Below are 25,984 nucleotides of genomic sequence, written 5' to 3' on the forward strand. Positions count from 1 at the left end.
GACATGCATTTCTTACTTTTTATTTAAATGGCTGAAACAGAAAACTGAAGAAAGGTTAGCTTCATTTGGCCCTCATTAGTCTGGCAGTGTGGTTGCCACGTTGACATTATAGTGTTGGTAGGACAATATGATTGGTGACAAACAATCAATTATGTGTGTGGACATGACAATGAAGTGCGCATATCAGTTATTACCAAGCGGCAACCTCCGGTATCAAAATATGAAGCCCGTGCAGAAGTGTTATAAAATGCAGTACATCGAGGATCTGCTTGAGGCTGGCTGCAGAAACACCAGAAACCTCATAGACACCAATTCAAAAAAGACGATCTTTGCAGCATTAATAAACATGTTTACAGCCTGGTTCAAAAAACGGCTTGGCTCTACATACCTAATTTCTCTATCAGCACACACTGTATGGGGGTGAATTTTTTCTAACGCAACGGTTCAGAAGATATTGAGATTACGAGTTTTTGCCCAAATAAGGACATGACTGACTTGACTCCCAGACGGGAACACATAGCTGTTGGCTAGGAGGCTCAAACTCCGCCTCTTTACGTCACACTCTGCCTGGTTGAGTTCTGCATTTCCAATATGGCTGCAGCCGTCGATTGGCTTCAAAACAGCGCTCAGGAACAGATGGGTGACGTCACGGATACTACGTCCATTATTTATACAGTCTATCGTTATTACTAACAATTCTTATCATTTTCTGCTGTTCAGCATGTTCAACACAGTACCTGTGACTGCTACCTCTGCTTAATATAACATAGTTCCAAAGAGAAGAAATGGTGTTCTTGACTTTGGTTCAGTCAACCACTTTTTCCTTCCTCTTCACTCCTCCTGATTCTCCTCAGCCACCATGCCAGTTAACATCACAGCTGTCACCAAAGTGACACCGACTATCTAAAAGGTGACTATCAGCTTGCTTGGGGGGGTAACTGATTGGTAAAATTATGTGAATGTGGTGCTTCACAGCTTAGTGAAATGTTCTTAAGGTGAATGGGCACAGCATATATTTATTATGTATTTATTTATTTATCTATTTTGTCAGAAATACCCAATATTACACTTCAGGCCTATACCAATACTGGTATCTGTATCAGTATCAGTCTACCAATAAAGCTTGGTTTTGAAAAAGCTCTGTTCTTTTCTGATGGGTTTCATGTACAGTATGCAACAATAATGAAATTGCAATTTATCACGCTGCTCTGAGCTCTACACTTGAGCAATTATTAGTTAATGAAGTGTTTTATTGAAATGAGTGACTGAAACAACAAAATATTGTAAATCTGTCATTAGTATGGAAACATGATAGATTTCACATTTAACTACTTTCCGCGTCTCCAAATGTTACCTGGCCACAGACTACTTCTAAATTCATTTATCAATATTGACATCAAAAGATTTGAAAAAACAAAACAAATTAAAACACAACAATCAACCTAAAGTCTGAATTCAGGTATGAAACACCTATTTCTGTGTTGATTAGCCCCAGATCTAATCCTGCTCGCCATGCAAGATATATTGACAAATTAAGCTACGTTCTTTGCTTGTGCTATTCTTAAAGTTTTCTTACAATGTGCAACCAAATCCAAATAGTGTTATGCTTTGTTTCTGTTTGCATGCGTCACTTGTGTCCGTAGACTATAAATATGCAAATGATGACTGAGGTGTCCAATGCATGGAGTGGAGAGCCGGATAGAAACTGCTTGTAGTGACCATAGACTGAACTCAATATCATCTGAACCGACGAATTAGAAAAAAATTCATCCCCCGTACAGTGTGTGCTGATAGAGAAATTAGCTATGTAGAGCCAAGCAGTTTTTTAAACCAGGCTGTTTATTAATGCTGCAAAGATCGTCTTTTTTTAATTGGGGTCTATGTGGTTTCTTGTGTTTCTGCAGCCAGCCTCAAGCGGATTCTTGATGAACACTTCCACATGGGCTTCATAGTTTGAGACCGGAGGTTGCTGCCTGCTATTTCCATATCTAACTGAAAGAGACAATCTGACGGTAAGTAATGTATGATCTTAGGAAATGGCCTTCTGGCTAGACAGCGGCTTGTTAGCTAAGCTAGGACATCGTCATATGGTCTCTAGGAAATCCACCACAAAAGTTAGGGATGCACAATTTGTCATTTCTGCCAATCTCTGATTAAGACATTTAGTGATGCTATGTATTCCTGAAACTGGAAAACACAGCCATATCTGACTTGTTGAAGCTTGCTGTTGGCGCATGTAAGCTGTGATTGCATGTATGCAAAATTACGACACCTTATTGGCCGTATATATCGGCACAAATGCTCATGTCTGCTGATACTGGTAATTAACTTTGTAAGCTTTAATCTGCAGATTCCAATATTATGCTGATACTATCATGCATCTCGATGAGTTGGCCAAACAACCCAACATTTTCTTCATCAATAATCTGAATCAGAATAACTAGTTAGTAAAATAAATCATTAATATTTGTACTAATTTAAATTATTTGTATAACTATAAATATTTTATTCCCAAAATGCCCACCATATGTCATGTCAACGCTGCAATGCACCCACCTGCCACAAGCCAGAGTTTTGGCGTGGGTTAATTGCCATGCTACCAAAAAGGTCTACTACCTAGATGTAAACAAGCACAGATGACAGATGGCATCTTGTAGCATAGCACAGTTTTCCAGTATCTTGATCTAGAAAACAGCGATTAAGTTGTATGTAGGCTGTGACTGGTTAAACTGGCATGTAACCACTCAACAGGAAAATCGTGAATCCAGCACAGGGATGTGGACATTAATTTAAGAGGGGAACCAAAGGCTGGTGGTGCTAGCTCTGCAATGTTGTTCACTCAGCAAACCAATTTGACAGTATGTGCCGGCAGACCCTGTGGTCCCATGTTTAGCCATGTTTAATACATTTCAACCATTTTCTGTGTGCTTTCTTACCTTTAGACTAGCGTGTTGGTGTGAACTTATATTTCCTGTTAAACGGGGAAAACAGTTGCTTGGGAACATCCCTAGCTAACACACAATGAGTCAGTTTGATAAGCCTATAGCATGGCATGTCATGGCTGTGTTTCAGTTAGTTATTTTGTTGTCGGAAACCATTCTGATCGTGGCATTCAAATAAATTACCTCATTAAGATTATGAAGCAAGCAATACACAGCAAATGAGTCACAGTAAGGTATCACCATGCTCCAGAACGATTGTTCTTTTGTTTAGGTTTTATGGATAAGTGGAGTTTGAGACCAGTCAGGGATGCAGTATGACTAAATAGCATTAGACATCATAGAATGGCTGGGATATGATAAATGTCTGAAACTAAACACAAAAAAGTGGCACAGATTAAAACACAATCAACTGAGATCATACAAACACTTCACTTGTTTGCTGAAGCCTATAGGTTCATATATGGATAATCCAACTACATGATGAGATCAAATTCAGACATGTTCTTTTTATTTTACAAGGAACCAGACCATCGCCTTTTCAGGATTAACCGTTTCATGTCAGATGTACCGTGTTTTCACCCAACACCAAATATTTTTGATGGTTCTCCTTAGGAGAAAAATCTGCACCAGTCACTCATTAGCCTGTTTATTTTTCCCATAATGTAATTACATCAGACTACATTATGACTAATCTTTAGGATGACTCACAAGAAAGCCAACTTAGCTAGTTTTCGGTTTTAGTGTTTCAGTAAACTTGACTTTGTAACAACTTCCTTGACTCCTTGCAGATCTGTACCTACTTAGGTGATATCTATTTCTCACATCACATAGATGTACCCTTTAGTTTTATGTCAAATATAGATTTAAAACCACTGATATGAACTCCCTAGTCACGTGCTGTCTTATTTGGCCATAGATTAGGGTGTCAAACATGCGGCCCGCAGGCCAAAACCGGCCCGCCAGAGGTTCCAATCCGGCCTGGAACAACTTTGCATAGTGAAAAAATTACAGAGAAGACATAAACTGCAATTTTTCAATAAAATTAACGTCTATTTCAGATTTGTCCTCTGGGGGTCGCATAAAATCATCGTGCTGACGGAGCGCCCTGAACGGTGCTCCGGGACTTTTTTTTCTCAAAGTAAGAAAATAGATAACTTGCTGTTTGCATAATCCGGCTGAGATTCATAAAGACTTTTTAGAGCACTATAATATGATCCACTAACTACTAACACTAGCACTACACCCCACCAGCAAGCAAACTGTTCATTCTGGAGCTGAGGGGTCCAAAGAGTCACGTTTACCTTCTTTATTATTATAATATATCTGTTCTTTTGCAGCATTTCACTGTGTATGTCAGTTGAACGGGTAACCTGTGTGTCTGGTGTGTTAGTAGCAGGTTTCAGGGCTTAAAGAGTAAAATATTCGTCCCACTATGAGACTCATCATGGCAAAAAATACAACAGCTGTTTTTGTGGAAAGATAGTTTATGTGTACATTTTCAGAATATACTTGTACTTTTTTGCACTAAAACAAAGGGAAACATTTAGAGTTTTCATTATTTAAAGGTTAACATTATCATTTTACTGGTCCGGCCCACTTCAGATCAACTTGGGCTGTATGTGGCCCCTGAACTGAAATGAGTTTGACGCCCCTGCCATAGATTATAAAAAAAAATTAAACAGAAATGATTTTGGTGAACCAAATTCTCCATTTAAGCAGCCAAATTCTATGAAACTGACACCATCTTTTCGCTGCTATTCAGTAGAAATCCTCTCCTTCTCTAACATCAATATTGGCCCCCACCAGCCACCAGCCTCCAGGCTCTGTGGACAGATGGTGGTCCAAACAACACCAAACGCCACAAGAATTATTATTAGCCATTACAATTGTCAGTACAGTTATTCAGAAACAGTGAAACTGACCTTAGATGCTTCAATAGGATGTAAGGCTTCACTGCTTTCTCCTGTATGTGGTGATGTAACAACTGTTTTGATACGATTCATTTTTATAACACCAATTATATACAAGAAGACCCCGACTGGAAGTGATGAGGATAAGGTTAAATGTTGGGGGATTGTGAGATTAGCACATGAAGACTACATCTGGCAGTCACGACCACCACAGGCACAATTGGAGACATGCTAGCATTAGCTTTTGTTAACTCAAGCTTAGGCACAAAGCAGCTGCATACAGCTAACGACTGCTAGCCTGTTGTGTTGAACTCTGTCGCCTTTTCGTTTGCCACCACAGACACAAGTAGCATTGACATTATCAATAAGAAACATGGTTGTGTGTCTTTTTATGTAGTGTACAAAGCAGATTTAATTTGCTCATGAGCGACATTAGCTCATGAGACAACTTCAAAAAAAAAAGGGGGTCCCATAGCAAACAGGTTACCTCTGGTTTTAGTTGTCCAACTCATCGTTTGTAACTAATGCCTACACCAAAAAGGTGTTAATGCTACAAACCTTTAAGTAATGGTTATACATGTTAAATATTATGCTGTAGATATCACTCAGAATCAAACTTCAACACACTAGGCAAGTAGGGAAAAAAGGCAATGATGAGGATTTGTTCCCAACACACACAAAGGCTCAGTCTATTCAATGAAACAGAAGTGTTCTGGAGAACTACAATGCCACACAAGAAGTGAAAATGGAAGGTTATACAACGACATGGGCTTTGATTTCTGCCTCTCATTTCGAGCTCATTTGAGTCGTGGAGGTGGTAAATATTGCGTTAGACATTGAACACACACATACAGCTTTCTATTTGTGATCATACAGCACCCATGAAACATTCAACTCAACCCTCCGATCTACTGAATAGTCTGAGTCATGAGAGCCAAGGCGGCGACAAACCCCCAACATCAAGACTGGAGGTGGATAATGTTGGCTTCACTTCACAAGATAAAACGACAAACACATGAAAAAGGGGAATTTAACATCGCACTGTGGACCTACCTTCCAGCCCTCTATGAATAGCGAATTATCCTCTTCATGTCCAAAAAACTGGAGGATGAAAACGTCGCACTTTTATCACCCAGCTAGCTAGCGAGCTAAATGGAGCTAGCTAGCCTCTCTCCAATGAAGCAACACCGCGATCCTCACAGTTGCATCATGCATATCATTGTATTCCAAGGTTGCGATGTTATTCCATGCTTTGCCCATTTGATGGATATGCAGATGGTGTAAATCCAACAGAAACCCGCTTCACTGGCGCACACATTTAGAGGAGGATCACTTTCCTTTCTCCAATGACAGCTGTCGTCGCACGAGTTCGGCTTATATAGCTACTTGGTGTTAGCCACCCAAGTCTGCGGCCAACACTTCTTCCACCAAGCCGAAGTCCAGGTGGAAGCACAAGTCCAGAATCCGGGGGTGAAACTTTTAAATGTGAATGTGGGGGAAAACAGCAACGCGCAAAATCAAATGTTGGATCCGACCGCTTGGCTGGCAACTGGTTCTATTTTCTTCAGCATCGACAAGCTACGGGACCAAGCGGCCAGTTACGAGACTCTCGAAGCCAGCCTGCCACGCACTAACAACCCCCTCCAAAGACATGTAAAAACAAGCATTGGCTTCCCAAAAACACAACCCGTGTACCACAGTGGCCCAAGCTGCGTAAAATCTATGAAATACCACTAAATTAAGTTGAAGATGACGCTTCGGTGTACTCTATAACGGTGGCCATATCTAATGATAAGTGGCACCGAAGCACAGCCCCTCTAGGCTCCTCATGATCTAGACCCACCTCCCCCTGCCGCAGAAACGGCACCCAAATCTCTCAACATAGAGGTGGCTCTCGACAAAAGCAATGTTTGGGGGATCTGGGAAACGCGTAATAACATCGCTGATAACAAGTTAGGAAAATACCACGCTAAGTATTTGTCAATTTCTTCAAAATACTCTCTGACCCGGCGGAGGGATATGGGCATTTAGTAAATAAAATAATGGCCAGGGAGGGATGGAAAAGCTGGAGCCTGGAGTCGCGTTGGAGGATTGGGGTTGCAAACAGTAAGTGCTCCAGCTCATGCAGATTTTCAAGCAGCAGCAGCAGCAGCTGTACTGACACCAGCAGTCATCATCGGCCTTCTCCAGAGAGAGAGGAGGGGGGCAAAGATGGATTGAGTTGAGTACACGAGTGTGGTCGAGCGTCACTGCTAGTCCAGATAGCATCCTTTCAGATTAGACCGAGACCACAACCATCGCCACAGCCCCCCATGACATATCCCCTTTCTGCTCTCGTTTCCCCGTGAACACATGCACGTACACAGAAAATGGCATTATATTGTGTGTTTGGGAGAATGCAGCCTGCAAGCTGGCAGACATACTGTTCACGCAAGGGTTAAATTTCGGAAAAGCCCCCAGGGGTCGGCTTCCAGCAGCTACACATAACATGTAACAGAGCCTGTGGGTACTCGGCACGGAGTGACGTACATTTCTTGTTAAGGGGATCTTTTGACAAAGACTCACTGAGTCACTTCGACTGAAGCCCCCAGAACATTCACAGGAAATAAACACAGCTCTTTTCCTTTCAATTGTATATCTTGGCACCTCTTACCTAGACTCTGAACGCCCCCTACTGGCTTCTTCAAGCCAATACAAGCAACGTGTTTGTTTACAGTTTGTTATTTTACATAATAAATGCAGGGCTGTCCTCTAAAGGAAATGCAGGACTGCATTATTATTTTTTATTATTTGTCTTATTATTTTAACCATTCTTATTTGAAACATTGCCTTAACATATATTTATCTTATTTAATTATTTATGTATCTATGTATTTCTTGTATTCACCTGATCTTGTTAATGCTACCTTATTTTTTAACTTTTCTGTCCACTATTACTTATTTTATTAAATTTACTGTATTGATTTTATTGTATTTTTAAGTATTTTATTTATAGTCCTGCCTTTTATAATTTTACCATTGCTGTTGTTTTCTGTCTCTCTACTCTGTATGTTTTGTTTTTAAATAACCTGGTGCAATTTTTATCGTGCAATAACTTACTTTATCTATTTATCAGATAGAAGTGTACATAGTGTGTATACATCTGTAATAGTTGTCATATTTTATTTCATTTTACTTTATTTTATTTTGTTCTATTTTATTTTATTTTATTATACTATATTTTACCTTTGTCATTGCTATTATTATTGTTATTATATATTTTTAACTATGTTATTACATTGTTGTATTCCCCTGTCCCGTGTTGTAAGCCGCTGTAACAAAATAATTGTTACAGCAGCTTAACAGAGATATAAGGATAACAGAGAGATAAGATAAGATATACTTTATTTGTCCCCCATTGGACAAATTAAGTATATCTTGTCTTATCTCTCTGTTATTCTGTGAAGCACTTTGGGCTGCATGTTTTTATGTATGAAAGATGCTATATAAATAAAGTTGAGTTGAGTTGAGTTAAAGGGAAAGATATTTCACTCCATTGTTTAAATAAAAAAAAAAAATTATGTAGCCTTCACGGTCATCCTTAATATTTCTATTATTGTTAATTAATTCCAATTAAGTGTCACTCATCTACAGCCTTACTAGCAGTATTGACGTCTGTACATTGAAAAACATTACATCAAAAGACTTAGTATTAAACGATCAGAAATCGCCAAACGTGCTTTTGTTTTTGTTTACTTGTCATTTCTTATATGTTTGTTTAACAGTGTCTTTGTTTGTTTGCCCTCTGTCTTTGTCAACATACTATGTCTATGTTAAACATGGGAGTGCATTTTCATGTAAGATGGATTCTTTTATTTCTTGTCTGAAAATCAATAAAAACAGTTGAACAAGAAATCACCAAACAGCATAAGAATAATACATGTTTTTGTCAAAGTCACCCTATGATGGTCTTTCTTGTGTCCCAAATACCGATTGAATCAAACACAATCTAACACAAGAAAACACGTACAGAGACCAACTAAAATTACATAATCTATGAATGATCATAGAGGATAGGTAGAAACAAGGAAGTTTATGCCAACAGTCTTTATAAGGAAATTCAACATTTTTTTATGGACCTTGCTTATTGCACAATCTCACACAAATGAAGTATCTAAACACAGTCTCCTGATAAATGACTCAAGTTACCTGATAAATAACAGAAAATACATCATTTACAATAAGGAAAGCCCTGGAAAGAGAACAACTGCATCAAATACAAGGTTGTAACAGATAGCAGAAGCCTTCATCAACATCCTTGAAATCTTTGCATGGTTGTCCAACAGGTACATAAATAAATGGCACCATAACCAATATATGTAAATTTAGCTTTGGTCATTTAACTCATCAGCATTATTGATCCGTGATACGAGAAGAAGATCTGCAGTAAATGTTTACAATTCATTAATCTCATTCATTTGTTGCTGTCAAACACATGAAATAGAGTAGTGCATGAGCTGTGGCTTCAAAAGTCTAATTTTGGTTCAGCAGTGTCACCTGAGGTCAGCAGGTGAGTGACATCCCATGTGTAGGTGTCAGTGTCTAACTTATGACCAATGAGCTGGTATAAGTTTACACCACTAACCACCAGTGACCTAATTACCTCAAAACACATGAAACTGCTGTTTAGTGTGGTGTCTATATTACTCGTGTGCCCTATTCTTAGCTGCTTCAGACCTACTAATCAAGTCTTCACTTGTTTTACCAACAACAGAGACTCTACTGCACAGTTTTAGTTGAAGGACTGAACACTTATACCATAAATAATTTAAATTGGAAAACTAAAGAGAAAATGTGTATTGATATTTAAGTAAATTGGTTTAAGTTTTAGACAAGTTTACTTTTTTACTGAAAATTATATTTGAAAAGCTACATCTCTTCCAGGCATTGTTCTTTTTTTTTTTTTGTACATCTTTTTATTTGGGACACAATCAGAGCATATGATATAACGCAATGATACAAACTCAAAATGTACAATGCCCGTTTTTTTTTTCTAACACAACAATGAACACTGTCTCTGCATTCAAAGAAAATTATAATAAACAAATTTCCCTCTGTAAAATAATCAGATACATTGTTCTGAATAGAGTAGTTACCAAATAGGTAAATGGCAATGGCACTGATGCAATACACATAAAAAAAGTAATTAAAAAATTAAAAATTAAAAGGAAGAGAGAGAGAGAGAGAGAGAGAGAGAGAGAGAGAGAGAGAGAGAGAGAGAGAGAGAGAGAGAGAGAGATGTAGTACATTTACAGGAATCGTGTGCCCATCGTGTGTGTGGGGGTGTGTGTGTGTGTGTGTGTGGGTGGGGGGGTGGGGGGTCTAGGTTAGAGGAAACGCTTGTAATCAGTTACTTTACTTACTTCTTTATTACTTACTACAATGTTATACAGTCTATGGTGAAAACTAGGCTTTGTTAAAAAAAACAGGAGTTGTTCAAAACATAGTCTACCTTTAGACATATTGTAAAATATGTAATAAATAAATAAATAAATAAATAAACAAATGAATAAAAAACCTGCTGCAGTTAATGCAAACTTTTTTTTTTTTTTACCATACTACTTCTTTTAAATGGTCACTGAAAAGTGACCAGAAGCATATTTGCTGTTTCTTATGCATTGTTAAATTGTGTCTTCTTAACTTCCTAACTTCGTACGGGAGGGGGGCAGTATTGCGAATAAATGAAAGCAGACTGCGGTAAAATTCCAACGAAGAAGAACACGCCACGCCCACCGGTGAAGAGCGGCGTGAGTTAATTTTGCTAACTAGAGCAGAGGATACAAGGATACAACGAGGAACTCAGCGCCACAAGGGTGCATGAGCCTCAGTCATATGTATCAGAATGGTAAGTGTTATTAGCATCTATGTTTATGTTTTGTGTTACCTTGCTTTCTTACCTTTCTTACTGCCCCTAGCTGACATAGCTTTAATGGTTGTCAGAACCAGTTAGAACCTTAAAACTAGCCTGGGTACCTTTTTATTTACAGTCTATGCTGGGTACACGTGAATCTCAGATTTTACGCAAGCGCCTCCCTGTTCAGCAGGGGTTCCTAAAGTGTGGGTCGGGATCCCCTGGAGGGTCCAGAATGTATTTTTTTAAGTTATCTGAAAAGTATTTATTTTTATTTTTATTATTTTTATTATTATTGTTATTATTATTATTATTATTATTATTATTATTATTATTATTATTATTATTATTATTTATTGTTGTTTATTTACCTGGTTTTCTTATGTTTATCTTCCTTTTTGGTTTTACTGTTTATTATTATTATTGTATTTTTTGTGTTTATTTATTTTTTCTTCTCTGTTGGTTTTTCATTATATATAATTAGTGAACAAAGAAATAATGAAAAAAATGCATAAAAAAGTTATCTAAAATTAGTATATTTTACCCATTATAGTAAAAAATACCTTTAAATAAAACCTTGAAATGTAATAAGTTTTCAGCCTTTCTTTTTGCCAGATGACTCCGAAGCTTAGGGTTAGTGAACAGTTAATTATCAAAAGCATCAGTAGCAGTAGGTTAATTCATAAAGGCACAGGTATCACAGACACATGCTCATATAGGTAAGCTAATTTTCTGCAGACCAGCTAACTGAAGCCACATTAAATCACTTTGAGGGACAGTGGGGGCCGCGAGTCTTTGGCACCCATATTTGGGGGTCGCGGGCTGAAAAGTTTGGGAACCCCTGCAGTAGAGGACTATGGAAAATCCTCTCTGAAGACAAACTTTGCATAGTTAAGAGTTAGTATGTTACAGGTCAGATATTTTAGGACAAAACATATAAGTCATATTTTTTAGTTGAGAAGAATCTTCCAAAATGCCCACACCCAAGACCCTGAAACTACCCCTTAGTCAATTTGATACTCACATATATGCTTTTCCTAATGACAAACCATTCAAACCATTTTCACTGGCAAAGACCTCATATGACCAACAGGCTCATGATTATATTTTAAGACAATATATTTTGAGATTGGCATTGTATGTGTTATTTGAAAGTTCCTGTTCAGTATTTGCTGATAGGCTAAGAAAATGTGCATATCTGATAAGGAATTTATTTTCCATCATAATATATTTATATACAGCTTAACAGCTACTAGGTCAATAAACTAACCCAATGTTTTAAAAAAGAGTTATTAATTTCATTTATTAGTATTTATTTCATTTATTTATAAAGGGACCATGTACAATATTGAACATAAGTGTTAACATTTGTTGCATTGCACCACAGTTATCCTAAAGCTAACTTACATCTGCAGTCCCTTGGCAGGTCACAATTAAAACACCACGCACACACGCACGCACGCACCCACGCACGCACGCACGCACGCACGCACGCACGCACACACACACACACACACACACACACACACACACACACACACACACACACACACACACAAAAGAAGCCTGTACTGCCTTGCACAGAAATGACATTTGTTTTGGTTAGTGAAGGACAATTTTGGATCATTACAGACAGAGGGCAGCATGACTCTATTTCATACAACTCTAAGAATAATTATTATATCAAATAGCTCCATACTGAAGTCTGACTCTTGCCATACATCCCTGTTTTCTGTCTTTCCTGCCAGTCTTCATCTGCTTGCTGTAATTAAAAACATGAACTCAGTTTAATATTCACTCTCACAGAAATCCTGTCATTGAGTCAATCACTATCTGGAGATTTCCCTTTTTATAGATAAGCTGCCCTTTACATATATCTCAGGGTTGTGTAGCCACAGGCCCAGTACTATAATATAAAAGTCAAAAATGTTAAATCTTTCATTAGCTGAATATATATAGGTATGTAGTGGAAGGTAACCCCACATGAATTTGTTTTCGTGACGTACATGTCTGTATGAGATCATGCTCACATAAAAGCTCATCTAAATCTTCAAAATACATTTATGATATAGGTTTATATAATTATTAGCTTACAAATGTGTTTCAAGGCAATGAATGACTCCAGCAAAATAAAACATAATTAATGCTGAGTGGATAAATGCTCAATGAGCTCTTTTCTGGTTGTTGAACTTAATTGTTACCCTCTGGCTATCAAAGTAAGGGTTTATTTTGTAGAGAATACACAGGCACTGTGACTAGGGGATGAAAAGGATCTTTTAAGGGTAATGACCTGCGCTCCACTAGCCATGCAAGCCATCATGTGGGAGTTAGGTCTTGAAATGTATGAGATCTAATTTGATGTTCCTACATTATAATTGCATTCTGTGTATGTTGGCGGTTGTTTTCCGCATTGTTATTTGAATTCATTCCATACATGCAAATACCTATCATTATGGGCAATCTCTGCTGTTGTTATCTGGTACAATCTTAAAGCAATAAAAGGTGATTTAAACCACGCATATTCAGGATTCACTTGTCTGGTGAAACATCACATCATTATCTTGCTACAGCTGCAAGAACCAAACTGTTTGTAGCATCAGAGTATCAGACTGACAATCATCTTTCTTTAAAATCCCCCTGAAGGTTTCCTATGGGAGGCAAAGCATTGATGCTGCTCAAGGAAGGGCAAAAGGCAGCTGCCACACATTTGCAGAAAACAGGACAGACAGCTGCCAGGTGAGCAGGTGGATCCAATTCATAGAGCACAGGAGACCAGAAACATGAGACCAGATGCAGAATGGAGTCTTTGTCTGCAGAAGAACAGGTATTGTAGAATTCAGCTTATATTATTTCACTGCAGAGCCAGATTATTTCCCATGTTGTCATGCAGAACACTTACTATACTTTAACATGTTGTAAGAAATTAGGCTCTGTGTGGGTGCTGAAGACCACAGAGAGTACACAAACTTCAAAAGGCTCTAGGACAGGGAGTCTGTTTTAATCTTTAATTTCAAAGAGATAAAATGTTTAAATATTTCAGGAACAAATTTGCATCATAATTTCTTTTGACATCTGGGAGTTGAAACTCAGTGTGGTGTGACTCTTACTTACCTTTAAATAGAAAGAGTTTTTTGATTACCATCTAATTAAAGAACAATAACATGAACTTTTGAAGAACAAAACTTAAAACAGGCCGAATTGGAAATAGAGGATATAAGAGGGAGAAAAAGGGAGCACAAGTCTGTTTATTCTTCTTCTTGGCCATATCTCATAATCAAGCATTTGGTCTTGACAGGCTTTGAATAAAGTGGAAAGAAGTGGGTGTTGAAAGTTTTGGGTCTCAGCGATTTCAGTGAATTTATTGAATATGCATGAATGTTATCAAACTACAATGGTAAGCTACCAATGGAATGCAAATATATCTATTCAATCATTTTATCATCACTGGACTGATAAAGACTGATGATGAATTGACACTCATTTCCATGGGGAAGGGTGGCCCTAATATCATTTTACGCATATTTTAATCAATCCATCCAGGAAGCTGAGTTGTGATTGCTACAATTAAAGCAAATTCAACCAGTCCTTGTACGTGATGTACAATTTTGCGGTTCTGTCCAATCACAGCAACGTTTCTGCACTTTTGGCCGATCACCCTTTCTGCAAGCCTTGTCATATACATCTCTGAATTCACACCACTATTATGAAAACAACCCCATTGTTGTGAACGATATCTTTGAAATTTTGCATTTCAAAGATGTATATTTTTTGGTGCCATCCCCTCTCTTTAAAAGCTTTATGAATATTTGTCATAGACTCCAGTAAATCCATTGTGATACATTTATGAAAAAGTGTCTTCTTGTGATTATTTCTCAAAATTTCTTCATTGAAAACTTTTGGCCTTCTGCTTAGCCGTCCCATTCTGCCTTGGATTGAGTCTGTTGATGTCAAGGAGGCATTGTGCAGGGAGATAATATTTTCCCCTGTCTTTAATCATTAGTGTTATTATACACCACAACACCTGAAACAAACAGTGGAACTCTGTAAATTAAATTAATTGCACAGAGTAGAGACAGACCGATTTATCAGGCTGATTAATGACATTTTGACATAGTCGGCATCAGCTGATGCCTGCCTGAGCTCAGGAGGCCAATTATAAAAGAATTAACAATGTCTGCAGACACTGCAGGCAGTCGTGTCTGTGTGTCTACTGCTGAGCAATGTTGACGAAGCCCATTGTGTCCATTTGGCTATTCTTCATTCTTACTTGAGCTCAGGTGCAGTGGAATTGTGTGTGCCAACCATAGCTCCTCCTTTTCCCATTGAACAGTTTTGAAAACAAAATATCCCGTTCCAGAATGCCGACATCTTGTACATTTTCGGCAGTCAGAGCCTGCGCAGTAGGGAATTTGTTTCCACGGTAACAAGCTCCACCCTACAGCGTAGCGTCCCGAGGTCCTATGGAGTTTACCTCTACAGCAGCTGTCAATCAGAGTAAATCCGGAAGTAAAACCCCGTTTGTTAACCTCTAATAACTAACGCAAAAGAAACTTTTCAGAAAAAAGAGGCCTTGAACACAAAACAGTCAAATAATAACTACATATCACCACAGCATACATGAGAAAAATTCTTATGACGTGTATTGTATTTTTTTTTTTTAAGTTTGACCGCAACCCTATTCAAATGAATGGAGGAGACAGAGTTTTTGACCTACAGTACACTGCAGCCAGCTACTAGGGGGAGCAGCTCTTTGCGGTGGCCTCACTTCGAGCTTTTAGAGTCTATGGTGCCAACACTAAATTTCACTTGATGGTACATGAGTGAAAAACAGTGAGACTTAATACCTTTTCATAGCTTAATATGGACAAAAATCAAGAAGTCTCTTATGGTAATATTTGACTGAGCCAACACCATTTATTCAATTAAATGTTCATTCAAGTTCAGCAACTTTGTTTCTCAATTGTTGTTTTTATTAAATTGTTAAATTGTATCAAATGCAAAACAACAACAACAACAACAACAACAACAACAACAACGCGATACCAGCAATTTATATTGGTCATTGGCCTACCCCTTCTTAATGGCATCAGTGTCAGCAGTTGTAAAACTAATATCTGTGCTTTTATGCATTTGGAGTATCAAATAAGTGTACCAGTAACTCCCAGGTGTATACAAATACAGCATATTTTGTCATAACTCTTTTAGCTAGTGCTATCTTGGGATGGTTCCCAAACACTCACGACACTTGAATCTATTTCGCTCCACAAATTTACTTCCTGAAAGGCCGCTTCTAAACATTTACAAAGCATGTTTTCTTTACTTACGTTCTATTGATATATATTTTGTGGTGTCGAAAAATCCGTGTTTCGAGGTCACGATAACCTTCCTAAAAAAGTAAGTGAAATTTTGAAGTCTGTTAATTGTTCAAGTCGATAACTGTCTTAAAAGTATAGTTTCAGAAATAATATAGCCAAAGCATGAAACCTCAATTTGATCAATATTCAGGTAGTACGTTGAAAACATGACTGACAGCATTTTTTTTTGTTGCTGTATTTTATTTCACTTCCCTTACCCACTCTGATTTTGTGTGACTTTCAAAAGGTTGGCTTAACCTTTCAAAATCCTTTTGACCTATTCATAAAATTGACTGCACCACAGAATTATTTTTGAACTGATAAAATATAGGAGAAATTAATCCTGGGTTTGCAGAAAAAAATAATTAAATAGAGACTGAAGGGATTTGCCATTCTTCTGACTTTTGCATAAGCTTTAATGTATAAGGGCCTCTGAGTGCAGTCCCTATTTGATGAACAATTCAATTGCCCATGGCTGGAGGAGCTAATTAGAATCTATTTATAATCATAGGGGAATATATCCAAAGAGCTAGTGTGGAGGGAAGAGAAGGGAAGAGAAGGGGCTGAAGAGATGGTGAAGTGGTGCTATAAAATCAGTCGGCTTGCTATGATATCTGAAACCAAGGCATTCTCATCCAAGGAGCCAGACAAAACTAAATTAACAGGTTTGAAAAAGACAAGATAGAGCGTCTGTCTTTTCTTGAGCATGAAGAGAAAGCATTGGAGCAGCACTTATGGCATATTCCTGTGTAATACAGCGATGTAAGTTGAGTGAAGGAGAGGAATCACTTGATCTTTCAGTCACAAGTTTTAGAAACTTCTCATCACAGCGCTCAGTCATAAAGCTCTCAGGGGCCATTACAACGGCCCCCTCTCATGGGTATATGAAGAGAAATGAAGCGCTAAATATGTTAGCGACATGATCAAACCATCATATCCCGTTTGTCAAAAACACTATCAACTCTCTTTTGCATATTTAACAGGAGGGACTGTGATTCTGTTCCGTGCGTCTCTGGCTAACCTTCATTTGCACTCAGTGGTTGCATCATCAAAGATTCCAACCAGGAGCCGGCTCTGCTTCACCGCTTTGTGCAAAAAACATGACCATGCTGTCAGCTCTCCACAGCCACTAATGTTTATGCAGTGATATGACCCAGAGCAGATGCAAAGCAGACAGTTCAATGTGGACCACCCCTCATGCACTTCCATGGAGGCGCTGAAAGTGTCTCTGACTGGACTTTGGTATCACTAAAATGCCCCATCACCTGCACGTGCACAATGTAGGATACAAGCAAGAGCAGGCAGGTCAATACAATGTGCTTTATTTGGTTTTATTTAAGTTTTTGATGTCACATCAGCTGAGATGAAAAACAGATAAGTCCTTTTTCCAGCCAGTGTTTATTTAAAGGCGAGGATACAGAAATAGTACCCACTGAAATAGCCTCCGATCCACTTATAACAACCTGATTTGCTCCACATCAAGACACCATTGATTAAAGAGGGATTATTGAAAACATCTGGTTTGCTTTCATCATTTAACTCTTTTGTCTAATAATATGGATCCTTCACTATCCCTCTCTGTCATATCATCTCAGTGTTGTCATCATTCCTCTCCCTTATTTCAAATGCCCCTTGTCCCCTGTTATGTTCTACCATGGAAGGATACAACCCCTCTGCACTTTCTCTTTTGGAAAAAGCAAAGTGCTCCCAGACAGCGGGCTCCTCTACAGGCACACCCAGGAGGCCTTATTAAAGCAAAGGTTAAATCCCACTCCTCTCTGCTCTTACACATCATGCTAGTGTCCACTCCAAGAGTTCTCTAATATCTTGGATTCTCTGCTGCGCATCCTCAGAGACACCCCAATGCAATTCACAGGATGGTACAGTGATCCTGGTAGTGCTACAACAAGCCAAGGGAGATTCTTCTCTGTTGTTTTTTTAGTCTTGAACTTCCTATGGAAAGACGAACAGTAGGCCATCATCAGGATGTGGCGGGGATCAGAGATTGCTTGTGTATTTATTTTTCATTCAAGCAACAGTTTTCGATTGAACAAGACAACAACATTGTTGTAACCTCATGAAAAGCTTCAACATCGTCATCATTTCTGTGGTGAGTAGCTCACACCTGAGAGACTTCAGAAGAAACAGTCCAGATGTAATGCTTTCTTTCAAATTTAATTTGGTGGTTTGGCACCATAAAGCAGACTCTTAGCTGCATAAAACAGCTGCCTGTCTCAAATAATGCCTAATGGAATTCCTCATGCCTGCTGCAGCAATAGAGAAGATGAATTCAGTGGGCTCAAGTTCCCATATAAACCCAGGAGAAGGGGTAGTGGGGCGTGAGACACCAGAACTGATGCTCTGTCCTCAAGCCACATCCAGGGGTGAAGTGTATGTGACAGAGAAGATTGAAGTTGGCTTTGCTTTGAGATCCCAGGCCTGTTGACATATAGAGCTCTCAGATACTCGTTGCAGGGGAGAGCAGAGTGGGGGGAACATTGGTGAGGATTGAGGCTGTTTGGAGACATATTTTTTATTTATCATAGATTCTCTTTGAGGCTGACTGTTTATGTTATATCAGGTTATGTTATGTAAAACAAATCATTAGAGATGTTATTTGAAATCACCACACTTCAGTTAATAGCTTGGCATTGAGTAATTATGGAATGCAGTTGTGCTGGCTTAGCATAACTTTGTTTAAAGACTGGAAGTAGGAAAAAACGGTAAGCTTAGCTCTTCTCAGGCCCCGAGTTGGTTTTATGTAGCATATAACTCAATGGTTTTCCATTTCTATTTTTTGTATTGATCAAAGGAAAGACATGTCAATGGGAATGGACAGAGCAAGACCAAGCGGCAACCTCTGGTCTTAAAATATGAAGCCCATGTGGAAGTGCTTAAAACTGCAGTTCATCGAGCGTCTGCTTGAGGCTGGCTGCAGAAACATCGGAAACCACAAACACACACATTCAAAAAAGACGACTGCAGCAATATTAAACATGTTTACAGCCTAATTACAAAAACGGTTTATATCTGAGTAGCTCATTTCTCTATCGGCACATACTGAACAGGGGGTGAATTTTTTACAACTTTTTTTCGAAGAGATTAAACTTACATGGCTGACCAGATTGACAAGCGGGCACCCTGTACCTGTTGGCAATAAGGCTAAAGGCCCGCCTCTTTACCCCACACTAGCTCAGACAAAGTTAGGTTGTGTTCAGCATTTCCAATATGGCACCTGCTGACGATAGGCTTCAAAACAGCGCTCACGAACAGATGGGTGACATCACAGATACTACGTCCATTTTTTATACCGTCTATGAGACTGTTGTTTACGGCCTTAAGAGTTAATGCTAGGCTAGTTGAATAGCCTCCTTGCCTTAGTGCCATATTAACTTTATAGGTGTGAGTGGTGGTAGCTATCCTCCATCCAGCAAATCAGTTAAAAAGCTGAATTTTATAAAATATTCAAATTTCCCCTTAAGTGAGAAGAGAGAATGTATATTGAACTATATGAATCAATACAATTATATTGAATCACTAGAATGATAGATGACTTGAACTTTAAAGTCCCTATGGGGAGTTTTAGTTGGTAAAAAAAAGACTGAAATTAATATTGAGACTTGTTTATGACCTATAAAAGCAAAAAGATGGATTATTTTTAATGAACTATTTTAATGCCTGAAACTGCTGCTGCAGGGTAGGTGTCAGATGAAGTGAGTTGGGGCATATAGCAGATAAAGCCTTTTTAAGATTACATTTTCCATAGAAACATTAATGGAAAATGACATATTGAACCCAAAGGAGAAGGATGAGCTGTTTTGTCAGAAATAATTACACATAAACAAAATAAAGTCATAAAAAAGATAAGATTTACTGCGTTGTCCACAGGGAGTTACAAAATTGACACAAAGTCCTTACAGCAGATTTAATATCGCCATTCTTTCAGTAATTGGTTGTCATGAGTATATTGTACTGAGGTACGCATTAGTAATGTCTTATCTCATTTGTGGAATCATGAGAGTTGTCATAGTTCCAGTTTAAGCCTATAAAGTCAAATAAGCAAAACAAAATGTATCTGAGCTTGTTGTTTTGAGAGATCTTACTGAATTTTTCAGATAACCATTGAACCTGGAATAGAAGATGTAGTCTGACTTGGGGGGGGGGGTCTCCTAGAGAAAAACAGCATATACTTTCATCTTGCGGGACAATCTCCACTGCATTCAGTGAAATCCACATCTTACAGCTTCTGTGCAGCGGTGTAGCTTTTTCTAGTGCTATCTGTTTTCACCCTGTGGAGTTTGCAGCCCTGCTACTGATAAGGTAATTAAGCCAAGCCTATGGTAACCTTAACCTAGTAAACAACACCGTCAGTTTGAAGATTTAGTCTTCTGTACATTTATTTTCAATGCCTGTCATTGCTGCTGCTGGTTTGGTTTCAGACAAGGTGATTAACAGAACACTGTCAACACAACCTTTTTTATCATCAAAAATGTAAGGTGAGTGACTGTTTTAAAGAATGTATGATAAGGTTTACCATCAGAAAACACTGTTTACACATTTAGAGGACAAGATCAACAAAGACAGCAAGAGGGACTGCTTTGTCCACAGGGGCCTGCCAAAGTCGACGGGAATTGACAACTCCTCACTGAGGCTTCAAAGTTAAATTAGAAGCGTCCCTGCTAATAGGAATTTAAAAGAATATTTACTTAATTTAGCATATTATGACATTTAACCAACAGAACAGGCAAGCTATCAAAGCAAAATGGGACAGGTTTTTGTTTACAGTGTCTGTTTTCCATGCCAATGAGAGTCCACAAGTTCTGTGTATTCACTGCACGGATGCTTGTCAAAACTATTGGAGCAAGGCTACAACATTACAGCACAGATCACATTTACTCCAATATCAGTGTGCCAAAAAATGTCACATCTATCTCAGTTAACGTCCATTGAATTTATTTATTTTTTTCTCTTTGCAGAAATATGAATCATGGTAATAAGCCTGAGCTGAAAGGAGAAGTCTCTGACAGTTTGTTGCAAGTGTGATACTGAATACTAGACAGGAAATATAGCTACTCTGGCAAGCTGTCATATTGTTTGTTTACTTATGAACTATGATGAAGAGTGGGTAGGGTTTTTGTCGTAATCCGTCTCACTGCTTCTCTATACTTGACCCCATGACAGAAATCAAAGAAAATATTAACTGATTGGGAGGGAACTGTGTTGAAAAAAAAGCTCTTTAAACTTTTAGAACTGCACCCTGTAACTTAAGATGCCTGTATCTTGTACCACCATTATTATTCGCACACTGTTTACTTACTGACAGGTTAATGTGACTCTTATCTAATACATTTCCTTTTAGTATAATTGATGTAAGGCAGCACTTTCTGTGTCTGATTCAGGTTATGTGTTGAGGATGTTGTTGTTGCTTAGGATTATGTGGGAAGGACAAAACAGTCAAACTGGAAGATCTCTGTATCCATCCATCCATCTGCTTATGGAACGTATCCCAGCACACATTGGGCAGTAGATGGGGTACATCCCGGGCAGGGTGCCAGTTTACCACAGGGCTAACACAGACCTTGGTAGAGCCGATTAAATTCTGTGTTTCAGCCGTCCTCCAAGCCACTGCTGAGAGCTCTAGGTCCACTTTAAAAATCACATTTCACATTTAAATAATCTTCAGTATCCACACAGCTTTGATTTCATCGCTTTACTTGATGAAGTGTTTTTTACTCCTTTTGTGACCATTAAAGAACATTCTGATTTATGACTGTAATAAATTCTTTATTTGTTCGAACTGGTTAACTGAGTGATACAGGCAGGTTTTAGGATGTATTCATAAAGCTGCTCAAATTTCAGTTAGATAAATGAAACCAGTTAGGCATGACTCTAAAGCATGGCAGAGTCCTACGGTACTATAGATGAGCTCTATTTGACAACCTCATAGAGGCCAAGAAGCACAGACTCTGGGGTTGGCTGTGCATGTCTGTTGGACACCACTTCTGTCAAGACTGAAATATCTTATCAACTATTGGATTGATTGCCATTTTGTGCAGATCTTCCCCGGAAGATGAATCAACTACCGGAGATGGACTTCAAAATGAACTTCAACTGATGGATATATCGCCATTAATTGTATTAAAATACATCAATAGTGCTAAGAGTATGAACCTTAGAATGATACCTGGACACTTTTCTAGTTCCACCATAAGGTTCACAATTATCAAAAGTCAATCAATCAGTTTTTTCATTTTTCCCTTGTTTTTTTTTGTGTTCACACTGCAATACTGTTAAACTGGCCAAAGCATGCACCACCACAGAGCTGTCATTATGTCATTACATCACAGTCTCCTTTTACCATGTTATATAGTAGGTAACCAAATGCCTTGCTTACTGGTGACACTGGATGCTAAATAATGTTAGCCAGTTAACCTACCAACAAAATGAGTCTTGGGTTGACTTTGAACAGCAAGGAGGTAATGCCTCATTGACATTTGGGAAGATTAGCATATTTGTCAAATGTTAAACACCACTCACCAAAGTACAGAAGTCCTGTGATGTTGCTGTGAATGACTCTTTTGCTGATGTTTAATTGGATGGAGATGGTGGGTAATGATAGCCTATCTCTATTTTTATGAAAATTATCAGAGGTATTTGAAATTGCTTAGTATCTGTATTACTGTATTTATTACTTCTAGGCTACTAGTGTGATGAGTCAAGCAGCTATTTGTTCTGGGTTGCATTCTCACTGAAAACAAAGACCTGCAGGGTTTGATTGGAAGCTAGCCAGTACCATCTCTCCTAGCTGATCTCATCTCGCTTGTTTTTTCTGCACCAGAGTGCGATTGCTGTGATGTCCAAATGATCCAAGCCAAGAAGGGAAACAACCCCTGTTTCGGAACAACTCCTCCAAACAATCTAGGTGTGAAAGCACCCATGATCATTTATTGTAATGCTAAAAAGGAGGGATGTGATTTCATGATTGACAGTTTGGACGAATGAGGTTCCTACAATGATATTTACCGGATTAGCAGAGGCGAGAAGGGGCTGTGAGAGAAAACGTAACAAACACTAACTAAAGAGTCCTTGAACTTTCCATAACTGCGAGTGTCAGCTTCAAAACAACACAATAATCAGGTTCTGCTGTGGGTTATAGCAACCTAAGGGATGTTTAAAGTTACAATTTTTGAGGCATTTTCCCCTTTAATGGATAGGACAGCTGAAGAGAGACAGGAAATGTGGGAAGTAGGGAGTGAGGGGGGACATACAGCAAATGGTCGAGGCTGGAATCGAGGTTGCGACCTCTGGGACCAGGGCTACAACCTCTGCATATTGGGCATACACTCAGACGGCTAGGCCAACGGCCCCCCCAACCTGAGGGATGTTTGACATTATATCAGTGACTTAATTAAATGTGGGCTTTGGTTAGCGGTAGGCCGTGATGACAATGCCATGGCTTCACCTGCCAGATTACTTCTACTAATGCATTGGCTCTAAAACACGTCACCAGCCCATAGAGAAGGTTTTTGGAGTAGATGTAGGTGTTCTCTCCACATACATACAGTCAATGATTGACTAGCTGTCTGTTTAAGTGCTGGTCATTCAGCTCTTACTTTATTCCTTTATTCAGATCCCCATTAGCTGCCACTAACGCAGCAGCTACTCTTCCTGTGGTCCACATAAAACAAACATAACATACAAAATATACATGAAATACAAAACTGAAAATGCAACAATCATGAAACACAGGAACAGAAAAATGCTACAAATGCTCTTTTTTTTAGTGTGCTAATACAAATATTTTAGTTGCAAATATATCCTCAGTTATCCCCATACTCGCTGCCTTTCCTGAAAGTTGCTGGAGTATTTCTCTTTGTTTGATAAAAACAAAACAATAAAAATTTGTGGGACATTTTTGAGAGATTTCAATGTTCACTGTTAAAAAATGTAAATAGCTACAGAAATCCCTGTTCCTGTTAGAAGGTGGGTTAATGCACACTAATCAGCCCATCCCTGTCACCGACACGTTGAGAATTTAAGTAGCTTTAGGGTCATAAGTGCCAAATTATGCCTTGATTAGTCTACAGACTTTCATATTTACCTCTCAATCTGTTGTGCCGGTTTATGAATCCACAACCCAAAGTAGGGCAGTTTCTTTAACCAGTTGGATCTGTCTTAAATCTCCATGCTGAAGTAAGGAGTCCACCCATCAATAATTTAGTCTGTTCTAGGAAATGAAGATTGAGGGTAATAATTATGTTACTTTAGAGTGTAAACATCCGTTCATTGACTCTGTAATCTAGCTGAAAATGATCACATGCCATTTAATGATTAAACAAAAATGATTGTGTGGTGTTGGTGAACTATTCTGCAACATTCCTGTATGTCACTACTGTTGAGGTGTTTGTTGTTTATGTGACCAATTGCTACTTTTCAAAGTTGGTCAGATGCTGGAGTCAGCAGAACTCAGAAATCCCAATAAAAAGAATAGATGATGCTTTACTGTTTCTGCTGGCTATACAAAACATACATCATAAATCTGTGTCTGCTCATTGGAACGAAAGAACATCCTTGAAAAGTAATTATGATAAAATAGAAGCTAACTTATGTAACTGTGTTTTTTTTTTTTGCAACGCCTTCTCAAAAATCCAGCCAGAGGTGCAAAGCGCAGACCTTCATGTCGTCATTTATTTTAGAACAGGATCTTTGGCAGTCTGGGGAGAGATGCACTGAACCGACATGAAATGAGTGAAAACTATCCCAAATTCAGGTGCTAGGCTGAAGGTGAGGCTGCTGAATAAGTCATGGCGTCCAAATCCATTAGGGGATTGCCAGAATTCTCTTTGCTGGCTGAAGGATCACTTCAAAGTTTGATGAGGGAGGTGATGAGACGTCACAAACCCCATAAAGGTCTTCCTAGTTGTTGAAAACTAGGTCAAAGTAGCAAAAAGTTCTATTACTATTGTTTTCTTTTATGCTTTATTTACCTCAGGTTTTGATGATATGGATCTAACAACCAAGATACGGGCAGTATGGTACTTTGGTGGGCAACCATAACACACTGAGAGGAGGAGACGAAGAAATATACTGAGTTTCTCAGACTCTTCTGCTGAGGCTCTGTGTGCTGTCTGGAAACAGCCAGAACAAGAGGCCCTGCAGTTTGGCAGATCACAGGCTCTTTGAAATGTTAAATATAATCTCAAACATAAAACAATAAAGGTCTCCTCTAATCTTTAGCCAAACAGAGTTGTTATCAGGCCAAAAATAGTGCATGAACAGTGGAGGGAGGGAACAGTCTGCTGCTGCGGCATATGCAGAACCCCAGTCAACTAAATCAGGTGGTGTGATTTATTTTTTTAACAACCCCTTGTCACTAAATCCCACAAGTTGTGCTTTAAGTAGTGATTATTTCTAACCTTTTATCAGAAAGATTTTAAGGTTCCGTCAAGTGTTTGCCAAGGATTGGAGAGAGATTAAAAAAGGTGTTCTGCTTTTCCGAATTTAGCATTGTAGGCTGAGGGAGGGTAAAAAGAGAAGCTTTTGTAGAGTCTACAAAATGACGCTTGAGTTTAAAGAGCATTCATCTTTTTAGAAAAAATACAGGGAGGAATGGGATGGAACTCTCTCACTATTTGATATGATACAATACGGAATGGTATGATACAATTTGATATGATATACGATACAATAATAATATGATAATATGATAAAGCAATTCTGCAGTCATCGATGTATTGCAAGACAATCATATACTAAAGGATTAATGTTTTTGATCACTGCACTGTGGTTTGTTTTTAGAGATGAAACAATCTGTGTTTCTAATGTGTAAATGAAATAGAACTATAAAATTGGTGTAAAAGTTACACATTTAAAAACAGGCATATCTAA

General features: G+C 38.5%; 2 protein-coding genes across 2 annotated transcripts in view; one reads left to right on the top strand and one right to left on the bottom strand.

Moving 5' to 3' along the window:
- The window catches only part of LOC117826783 (histone-lysine N-methyltransferase 2C-like), a 79,962-nt gene extending 73,297 nt beyond the window's left edge, over window positions 1-6,665 (bottom strand). Inside the window, exon 1 of the mRNA XM_034703122.1 lies at window positions 5,906-6,665. The gene's annotated coding sequence lies outside the window, so the exon portion shown is untranslated. The remainder of the gene's footprint in view (window positions 1-5,905) is intronic.
- A 3,910-nt stretch (window positions 6,666-10,575) lies between these two features.
- Window positions 10,576-25,984, top strand: part of LOC117827358 (dipeptidyl aminopeptidase-like protein 6) — a 131,888-nt gene continuing 116,479 nt past the window's right edge. Inside the window, exons 1-2 of the mRNA XM_034703924.1 lie at window positions 10,576-10,736; window positions 13,386-13,566. Coding sequence (XP_034559815.1) covers window positions 13,523-13,566 — 44 coding nt within the window. The 5' untranslated portion in view covers window positions 10,576-10,736; window positions 13,386-13,522. The remainder of the gene's footprint in view (window positions 10,737-13,385; window positions 13,567-25,984) is intronic.

This window comes from Notolabrus celidotus, chromosome 15 (genome assembly GCF_009762535.1).
Source record: "Notolabrus celidotus isolate fNotCel1 chromosome 15, fNotCel1.pri, whole genome shotgun sequence".
Lineage (NCBI taxonomy): Eukaryota > Metazoa > Chordata > Actinopteri > Labriformes > Labridae > Notolabrus > Notolabrus celidotus.